Genomic DNA, 10779 nt, shown 5'->3' with positions numbered 1-10779 from the left:
ATTTTGACAAGTTAAAAAGTAAGATGTACTTACTAAAAAATGGTATTTAATATTTTTTTTCATTTTAGGTCAATTAACTAGTATGGCAAACATATATAAACCAATGACATTTCACCAAAATGCCCCATGCCATGATTTGTTATGTTAAGCAAGAGGCATCTTGTAAATTATTAAAGAAGTAGTTTTTACCAATCATCTTTAGTTTTTAAATTAATTAAAAAAAAGAGAATAAAAAAGGATTTATAAAGGATCTGCAGAAACCTTGACAGAACTCTTTTTATAGTTTGAATTTAATTTCATACTCAACATTATAGTTTGATCAGACTAAGCAGCTGCTGTAAGAAGACAAAGACACTTACTACTTACTTTAACAATTCCCTTTGGAAAATTCAATTTTCACTGTTATTAAGACACACACCGGCTTGAATTACAAACATAACCTTTACACATGCGTTGATGTCTGGAGAGATGCTAGAGCACTGGACAGCCCGTCTCACATAGATGGCCCTCTCAACTCCTAGTTATGGTGCCTTGCTCAAGGAAGCCCCAAATGCTATACAATGTTTGACTTGAACCGGCCACCCTCTGGTTCCCAATCCAATTCCCCTGGAACTGAGCGACTGTGGCCCACAAAGTAGACATGGCAACTAAGTCATCAGTTTACATCACAGAGTTGAAAACACATTTGATTTTATTTAACTACATTTATAAATCTAAGTCTTGTTTTCTTATTTTATTTGTGGTATTCCTATACTTTAAGTAGATTTATTTATCTACTTACTCTTAGTGTTCACTTTATTTATCTTCCACCTTTAACATTGTTTACTTCAGAACCTGGAAGTTTGGTCCCTTGTTTCCTCAATGATATTGTTTAATCCCTTCCTGTTTTTTTGATGTGTTGTGTAACCCGTTCAGATCCCCCGTCTATTCCAGTAGACGTTACTTTTCCAGGGTGCTAATACAAAGAAGGAGCTAATCATTTGATAGGTTGCAATTATATTCCAACATTACACCCAAAAGTGTCATTGTTTGGACCTTAACAACTTCAACAAGTTTTACTGCTGTGATATTAATGCAGTAAACTAAATCTAAAAACATATTATAGAATAATAGAAAAACAGACTGACTGACCGCCTGTTTAAAAAAAAAGCAATAATTATGAGTTAATGTGCAATGAGCTTCAAATTATCATTTAATTTTCCCAAGTTATCTGTTGCTCATTATAAATAAGTAAACTATATGTGAAGTTATGGTAGAAAAGTGAGGGAGGGGTCATGGTGGCCATCCTACATGTAAAGCACTTTGTTCTACCATTTTATCCATGAAAGCAATGATCATGAAATATGATAAATAAAGTTTGATTTTGATCTGACATGTCATATGATAGTCTTCTGACCTGCAGTTCCTACTGAGGCCACCTCACGCCCTTCGAAATTATTTTTGCCTAGCTCCATGCAGACTCGCCTGCGAGTCAAAATTCAGGACGGAATTACCCGTGTTGTCCTGTTTACTGGCGCATGCGTGTTCCCCCGCCACTGAACTGCTCTAATGCTAACGGAGCGACGCTGACAACTTTCTTATTTTTAAATGGTAGTGAGGTGCTCACGTCCCCCACATGCCCACAGCACACCGAGGACGATTAACATCTGACGGACGTCTGAACACCAGAGTTGGAGTCTGGAAATCATCGATTCAAGGAAGGTTATGGTCACTGGAGGACTCGAGTAACGTGAGTGTCATTAGTTAGGTTCAGTTTAGGTTCATACTACCGTACGAGCTGTAGTTTGGTCTGGCTGTGTGAGACTAGTATATGTTCAGTTAAACATGACTTTCTGTCAGTTACTGTTTCACGTGACGAACTTGCAAACCACAAAATTGTTCCAATCTAACGATGACAACCATAGACAACGGTTATTTACAATACGGATCGATGGTCCAATTAGCTTAACGAAAGTGTTTTGCGTTATTGCAAATTCATTGTGCGCAGTTATTTGTTAGTTTTGTAAAAGCGTAGACGTGTCAGATTTATTAATGGAGTTTGGTGTGTTGGACTACTTCCCTATAAAGAAGACTAGAAGCGAAACAGCTTATTTGACCAACTTCTGTCTCACAGTTTCGGTTTCAATTCCGTGAAAACCCTAGACTAGGCTATGTAAAAGGTGAATAGGCTACTATTGGAAGTTCGGTAAACTGCTCTTTATAGCATCTGCACTTTAACATTTGACCACATTAAATTGGCATGTTACAATTCACAGGTTAAGCTGTGGATGGAGGAGATCGCTGCTCAGGAAATCACATTATTTAGTCTAATCTTTCCAGTCTTTACTCAGTCTCCAATTACTAGTGCTGTAACGGATGTTCTGTGACTGATCTGGATATTAAAATGCACAGTACTTATCATAATGACAGATTTCCTTCAATTATAGGCCATTATTCAACAAATCTGCATAACATTTTCTCAAGCTCTCAACTAGCCCAATTGTTTTGCCTATTACATGTCAGTAAACGCTACAACATGTCCATCGAAGTTTCCCAGAGTTCAAATGTTTTGTTCAACAATCTTTTAAAACAATAAAATATAGAAAAGCATAGATCACTCAGATTTTAAGATTATTGTCTAGACACAAGACAATCATTCAAAGAAAGGAAAAAAATACAACGGGTGCGAGAAAACCTGGGGTAAAAAAAAAAATCTAAATATGAATCAATAGTCTAAAAATACCTGTCATTAACACAGAAACAGTTCTCTTTATTATTAAACACTTAGGGAGCATAATTTTTTTTAAATGATCCCAATAATAAAAACAGTTTTGTTCTTTTCCAGACTCATAAATGATATTTATTCAGTTAACAGCAACAAAAAAAACTCCAATTGTCGACAATGAGAGATGAATAATTACTTTATTTATAAGCACATGGGGAAATTAAATTACAATGGGTGGACAACTGCTGTCGGCATAACATAAGGGAATCATGTGTTGTGGTCAGCGGATTGAAGATAGAATAGGTTATTGTGGGGGTGCTTGTGGTATAGTGGTTGGAGCGCCCCCCCAATCCTCAGAAGCAGCAGACCACAGGTTTTCGAATCCAGCCTGTGGTCGTTCTCTGCGTGTCATTCCCCTCTCTACCCCAGTTCCACTCTGTCTATCCTAACTGTCTAATAAAAAAGCATAAAATGCCAAAAAAAAAAAAAAGAAGAGGTCATTGTTCAGGGAGCTACATTTTTCTTCTATTTTGCCATCGCAGACGTTTTGTTTAATGGTCACAGCCTGTATTTTGACTGATAACTAAACAACTAATTGATTTGATTTAATTGAATTCAAGTTTTATATCCAAATAACCTTTTCAGCACTAAAGTTGCGATACTTAGAGACTCACCTTTTGAATGAAAAAAGGAATATTTAATTGCACATTGTATGTTTTGAGACAAACTCAGACAAACTAGGCTTCAAGAATAAAAAAAATATGGATTTATTTTGTATAATAGTCGTTAGGGGTGGGAATCTCTTGGCACCATTCAATTCCGATTCAGAGGTCAACGATTCGATTCAAACTCGATTATCAATGCATCTCAATGGAATTTTCTTTTAATTTAGGGGAGAGCGGGGTAAACTGAGACACTTTTTACATTTGCTCCCCTTTAGGTGAGCTAAAATTATTCATCACTCAAATTGACACATTTCCCATTAATTCAGGATGTTTCCTAGAAATGGGCATTAGCAGGATTTATTCAAGACAAAGGACAGTGAAAATATGATTGTTTTAAAGAAAGTTGTCACTTGTCTCACTTTACCCCAGCTGAGACAGACCAGAAAAATCAAGGGTTTGATTCACTCCACTCTGAAACTACCATAACAACAAAAATTGAAACAGTTAGAATCCTGACAGCTAGCTTGAAAACCAAATATTACAAAAGTAATGTCTTACTAGTAACAGAATCATGGGGTTTGGTCAATTAAGCAAACCAAATGTCTAAACACTTGAAAGTTATGAAATACAACATATAATTCATATTCAATAATTAACATTCAAATGACAGATTGAACCAGTTAGATTAAAGCTGCTACGAGTAACATTTAAATATATTTTAAACAGCCTCATGTTTCCTCTGATAATCATAAATTACCTTTAACAGCAAACGAGACCATCAGTGCAAAGAAAGACGTTTTTATATAGTTTTTATTACTGCTTTTGGTCTGGTCGCACACCCAGTCTGATTTTCGGTTTGGTCGTGCAGGCTCTATGGTCGCATATCCGTATTGGTCGCAGATTTCAGTGTGGAGCAGCAATGCGATTTGAGAACCCTATCCCTCCAGGTGAGGGAAGGGGAGCGGGAGCCTTGTTTGAGACAGTTATTTGTCGTCATAATGACTGATAACGGGGCTGAACCATCAAAGGAAAAAAAAGAATGCAATGAAGAAAAGCTAAAAGGGAGAGTGATATAGGCTACGGGCGGGACGAGGGCGTTGCCAAGCAACGTGTATACAATTTCACGAGAGCGAAACTAGACTGCAGTGTTTACTCCTAAATGAATGAGCGGTTGGTACTAACACAAAGTTTGCTTTGCTTCACCATCATCAGATAACCATTATCTGAAAAAGTCATTATTTACATCAACAACACAAACACATTACCTCATCGTGATCCATGCTAACTGCCGTCTCTCGTTCATTCGCTTTCTGTGACGACACGTAATATTTCAGCTCTGTGAGAGAGAGTAGTTAGGTGACGCTGCTGCATCAACTCATTGCAATCAGGTGTGTGTAGCACTGACTGGCATTAGTTGATGCAGTGTCAAAACCACTCTCACGGAGCCGAAAAGAGTCCTCACACTTTCAACACACGGACATGCACTATATTGCGCCCTTCTCAGTTCACACTCGCACGCCTGGCACGAGCTAGAAAACAGCTTTGCGACAGCGGGCGTCGTAAAAATACTACCGCTTTTGTCCAAAGGGGACGCCAACGTGCCATGTTATTCGTAGTGGCTTTAAAACACAGTCTGGGGGTCAGAACACAGGACCCATAGAGCCAGCTAGTGTCTGGGGGTCAGAGCAAAGGACAATCAGAACCAGCTAGAACAGCCTGGGACTCAGAACCCGGGACTAGACCCAGCTGTCTTTTTCTTTATCTTTTGAGTCTTTTTTTCTGCATTTGTTTTATTGGGATCATTCATTGAATAAAGACATATTTCTACTGAGTATATTGATGTTAAAGGTCACTCTCCTGTCCCCCACATACATACGTGCCAAACCATGCCCTTGCTGACACCCCTTAAACCATCAACCCCCACCTCCAGCCCACCTTGTCTTATGTATTTTCAAACTAGGTAGCAAGGTAGTCTCCTTGCTACCTAAAATATAATGGATTCATTAAAAGAGGGCACATACTGTCTCACTTTACCCCACAGCATTTGTCTCACTATACCCCACTGCCACAATTCGTTGTTTGGTGTCTGACGCGTGCGTATAGCCTACAGTTAACACTTGAAACTTTGAATGTCCACTCGTTCTTTAGGGTTTTAAATGCTTACATTTATTTACTTACACAAATGAAGGTGCGACTTGTACATACAACTTTTTTTTCTGTGTTAATCTAAGCTCCATGAGCATGGTCGAAAACATTTGCCTTCCGGCATGCAATCACCTGGCGTCCCTGCTACACCTGATTTATAGCCTTGAATCCGGGTCATTGTGCTGCCGCCAGGCGGTCGAATTAGGTAATACAAACAAACAAAGAAAAAGGGTCAATGGCTCTTACACTGGGCCCAACAATCAATTAAGTTGACCGCAAGAAAATTGACTTTTACATGCAAAAAATACCTTTCTGTGAAAATAAACATGCCAAGGGGAAATGAGAGGGGCTTGAAAACATATCTCACAAAAATGTGTTCCGTGTCCTAGATACAGGGGCTGTCTCACATTACCCGATGTCTCACATTCCCCCGTCCTCCCCTACATACCCATGTGTGATTTTTTTAAATATATTTAAATGCATCTGAGTTTGCTACTCAGAGTTTGCTAATCACTTCCTACTTTTGTGATGATCATTAAATGCAATCAACAGATTAATTACTTTCTCTTATATTGTATTTGAGAAAAAGCTTTTCTTGTCACAAATATGACTTTCTATGAACAGTGCAATTGTTTTGCACTGTTCATAGAAAGTCATATTTGTGACTTCTATTTCTATTCTATTATTTCTATGTAGTTTCAACACATTTCACATTTCAAAAAGTATGGCTTGGAATTCAGCTCTCATACAAAAACGTAAACAGAAACAAAGCCAGTGCAGGTCATATGGGTTTGCTGCTCTCAGCCCTTTTGTTGCCACTTTTAACAACTTGCACTTGTGTGGTGTGCATGCGCAATGGAGCAGGAAATACTAATATTTACAAATCGATTTTTTTTTTTCTTATTCTGATTATTATGTTATCTGAATCGATTCGGAATCGTTCAAAAGAGAATCGCGATGCATCGGAGAGTGGATAATTTTTCCCACCCCTAATAGCCTATTCATGCACATTCCCGTAAGACAGTGAGACATCCTCACAGACGATGATGCCTGCTGTGTATGTACTGTGTATAGTAAGTGTGTGTCATGTTGTGTATCACTTTTTGTGTTGTTGTATACAGGAGAGAGTGAACCACTGACACACACACAGTGCAGAGGCCATGTGGTGGTTTCAGCAGGGTCTGTGCTTCCTGCCTGCAGCACTGGTCGTCTGGACGGCAGCTTCCTTCGTCTTCGCTTACATCACAGCGGTGGTGCTGAGACATGTCGATCCTCTGGTGCCTTACATCAGGTCTGAGTCTGGACACACACACACACTCAGTCAGTCAGTCAGTCAGTCAGTCTGATAAATTAACACATTTGTAGTATTGTATATTTTAAACAGAACAAAAGCAGCTTCCCGAATCCCGAATATTGAATACTGACTATAAGTTTCAGTAATGACACCTTTTTCTGTTTTATTATGTTTTTCGATAATAAACCTATGAATTATTATTTTTGTTCCTCTGTTGCAGCGACACAGGAACGATGGCACCAGAGAGGTGTGTGTTTGGCATCATGCTGGATGTGTCAGCCTTTTTAGGTAACACATACATGCATTTTCACAACGGTGCTGAAGATTTTAATTAATTCAACATTAAATGTATTACAGTGTAGAAAATAGTGCGAATGAATATGAAACAAATTAAACCTTGTTAACTATTTTGATTACTTGCTTGATTATATATTTTTAAAAACAAATATACTGTTTCACAGACATCACAAAGTGTGTGTGTGTGTGTGCGTGTGTGTGTGCGTGTGTGTGTGTGTGTGTGTGTTATTAGGTATGGCCACAGTGTATGTGCGTTACAAGCAGGTGGATGCTCTGATAGGTGAGGACGAGATCAGACTGAACAGACTGAACCGCTTTGGGTTCCTGCTGGGCCTCCTGAGCTCCTTCGGCATGTGCGTGGTCGCCAACTTTCAGGTCAGTGCTGCCGGTTTTGCATCACTTCACACCTGTACAGTCGGTGTGGGAATTGTGGAATGAGTTCACAGTGAATGTGTGTGTGTGTTCGTGTCAGAGCAGAAGACCACCCTGTTCGCCATGCACCTGGTGGGCGCGGTGCTGACCTTCGGAATCGGGGCTGTCTACATCCTGGTTCAGACGCTGCTTTCACTTTACATGCATCCTCATATCCACAGCCGCACCACCTACCTGGTCCGCCTCGGCATCGGACTCTGGACCCTGGGCAGCATCATCAGCAGTATCCTTTTACATGGTGACAGCTGGAAACACAAGTGTCGATTTATGCACTGTTTGGTGAACAATGGGACATTGAGAAGAAGCTGCACTAGTATTGAGTAAGTAATAACATTACACGTCTATTATTAAATCAATGGAAGGACTCTACTTGTAGCAGGTTTATAGGTCCATGGTAGCAGGAGGTCGAAAAAACAGGAACATAACACCATAGCCATAGCCATCTTCTGTGGGTACTTCCTGACATTAAAACATTTTATTTGACAAACAGACAGCGGTGACCCTTAACCCGTTCTCTCCCATCAGTGTTCATATCATCAGTGATCATGTACAGCAGTCTGCCGGGAGTGGACGTACCTCACAAAATGCACTGGATTCCTGGAGAGACGGTTAGTCACAGTTTCTGTAAATGTTTGGATGTAAATACAAATGTTTTTCTAACTTCTAAGCTATACTTCTAGGATGTTGAATGACTAAACACAAGAACTAAATATTTACACATTTTGGTTGGTAATACAAGCTACTGACGTTGGTAACGCAGATTTATGTCTTGTCTTTTTCAGGGCTACACAGCTCACCTTATCAGCACCATCTCTGAATGGTCTCTGGCCTTGTCCTTCATCAGTTTCTTCCTCACCTACATCAGAGACTTTCAGGTACTCTGTCCCACACAGCTGCTATTGAAGCTCTATTTATTGAGGGCCAGACAATTTTCTGGTCCTTCATAAAAATACTACCTCAAAGTAAGTTTTATCTAAATACTTGTCTGGAATAAAGATACTTCAGGTCCACATGGCTTCATTACTTAAGGGAGTTTTAAAGAGTAACTAAAGCAGATTAAACTTTTAAGGGAAAGTTTGTGTAACTGTGCATGTGTTTGCCATTGCTATACATTAGCTGAACACTTGCAGGCTTCAGTCTGTTAATTTTTATTTTTTTGCACACACAAGCATGTTGTATATTCACATGACCTTTGGGAATATTTAATTTGGGGAAAACTTGAAAAAGGGGAACCGGGAGGGGGGGGGGGGGGGGCCTTAGCTCAGTTGGTAGGGCGTCCCCCCCATGGGCCTCGGCCAGCAGCGGACCCGGGTTCGATTCCAGCCCGCGGCCGTTCTCTGCATGTCACTCCCCTCTCTGCCCCATTTCAACTGTCTCTACACTATCAATAAAAAGCATAAAAATGCCAAAAAATATATCTTAAAAAAAAGAAAAAAGAGAAGAAAAGGGGAACCGGAAACAGGAATCTTTCTTTTGCTTCTACTGACAGAAAATCTGGTATAAAAATGTAACTTTATTCAACACTCAGGTAGGTTAGATAGATAAGATTGCTATATAAATATATCATCTGAAACAAATATTACTCAAAATGTTAAACAGTTCCTTTAAGGTCTTATTAAATATCTCTGTTTGACAATAAGTGAACTTTTCCTAACTTACTATGTTGTTTCTTGTTCATGAAGAAAATCACCTTGCGAGCAGAAGCAGATCTGCAGAGCAGCCACCTGTACGACGGGCCGCACGGTGGAGTCGCAGCGCCACATCAGCACAAAGGGGAAGCCTCAGAGTCATCTCCACTGCTGGCAGGAGGAACGTGACCGGCAGCTGGCAACTGCTTTTCACTTTTTCTAATCATGTTTAAAAGCTTTTTATAAACTTTCCTAAAGCTGGTGTGGTCTGTCTTAAAAGGTCAGCAAACCCAAACGTACTCTCTTCCCTCTTGTGGTTTCCTACAGTCCAATAGTATTATACCAATTGTACCAATACCAATAGTATTAATTATTCATCAAAGTTCAGATATATTAATCTTTGCCTCCATCTAAATACATGGAGGGAGAGTTTAGTTTTAGCTTCTGACAGAATTTAAACATCACATTTACATAGGAACATTTTCTCAGGATACTCCACTGAACACACCGTTTTCATAGAGAATGTCATCTCAATTGTATTGTGATTTATACAATAATATTAAATCCTGGACAAATAAAATCCAAACTATCTGTACTATGGAGAGACTATATAAGGTTGAAGAAAGGAATTATTTTATATATTTGAGAATATTTGAACTGACACTTTACACACAAATATGACGCTTTGCACTTTCCTCTCTAACTGCATCAGCTCCTCTCAGTGACTGTCCTGTCCAGCGTGGCACTTTACATCATTTATACTTGATGTGATTTTTTTTTAAACACTCCACTATGTTTTACTTTCACTCAAAGTATTCCTACCCTTATTTCACATATTTGTGATGAGTAAAATGGGAGAAATATGTTTTGAAAATAATGGATTGTTGAATTCAGATTATTAAACTGTAATGGGTTTAACAACGGATTTCAGAAAAACTGTGAAAATGTCCTTCTGTGCTTTAATTTCACTGCATTTAATTAATTTGACTGTGAAGGCCAGGCATTTACTCCAGATGCCCCCTAAAGACCATGTACACACTTTCCTGTTCTGTGCTATCCTGTGGTGATGCTGGTAGGTGTAGATCTGGTCTGAGAAATGTCACATTGTAGGAACAGGCGCTGCAGTGTGCAACCAGAATAATTATATTCGAACAGCTAGCATCGAACTCCATAGTGCAACAAGTGGGCAAAAACCCCACATGGGACCTTTAAATGAAAGAAGCTCTGATTGGCCTGACTCCTGTCATCACTTTCACAGCTGGCCAATCATAGCCCCTTAAAGGAGCCGTCTATGAACGAATAAAAAATAAGTTTCTTAATTTTTAAAGAGCAAATCATTATTCTGTCGGCACACTCCAGAGTACCCGCTTTTTATAGCCCGAGAACATATCCACAAATGAATATTTCATCATGTGCATCTAATCATGAATTTCTACAACATATTTGCTGGTGTCTGCTGTACATGGTAATATGAAAACTAATATTTCTTGTTTGTAATCACTCTGATCAATTCCCTGTATGTGTGAGTGTAGCTGGCAATAAAACTGATTCTGAAAAACAAAAACTCACCTCACAACCACATATCACTTACAAGTGCAATCAAATCAAACTCCA

At 39.1% G+C, this 10779-nt stretch overlaps 1 protein-coding gene across 2 annotated transcripts; it reads left to right on the top strand.

The window, feature by feature from the left end:
* The first annotated feature begins 1559 nt into the window (after positions 1-1559).
* Positions 1560-10706, top strand: dram2b (DNA-damage regulated autophagy modulator 2b). Of its 2 annotated transcripts, none has more exons than XR_013844831.1 (8): positions 1560-1729; positions 6636-6805; positions 7029-7096; positions 7338-7480; positions 7583-7857; positions 8063-8145; positions 8320-8412; positions 9220-9357. XR_013844831.1 is itself a non-coding variant. In XM_080025978.1 (8 exons), the coding sequence occupies exons 2-8, from the start codon at positions 6675-6677 to the stop codon at positions 9352-9354; spliced, it is 831 nt and encodes a 276-aa protein (XP_079882104.1). In that variant the 5' UTR covers positions 1560-1729; positions 6636-6674; the 3' UTR covers positions 9355-10706. The 2 variants fall into 2 exon arrangements, 1 of the variants encoding a protein (XP_079882104.1); XM_080025978.1 differs by having other exon boundaries at positions 7583-7760; positions 9220-10706.
* The last annotated feature ends 73 nt before the right edge of the window (positions 10707-10779 follow it).

This window comes from Ammodytes marinus (assembly GCF_949987685.1).
Source record: "Ammodytes marinus genome assembly, chromosome: 4".
NCBI classification, from domain to species: Eukaryota; Metazoa; Chordata; class Actinopteri; order Uranoscopiformes; family Ammodytidae; genus Ammodytes; species Ammodytes marinus.
Note: the sequence above shows the minus strand (reverse complement) of the source record. Positions and strands in the feature narration are given on the sequence as shown.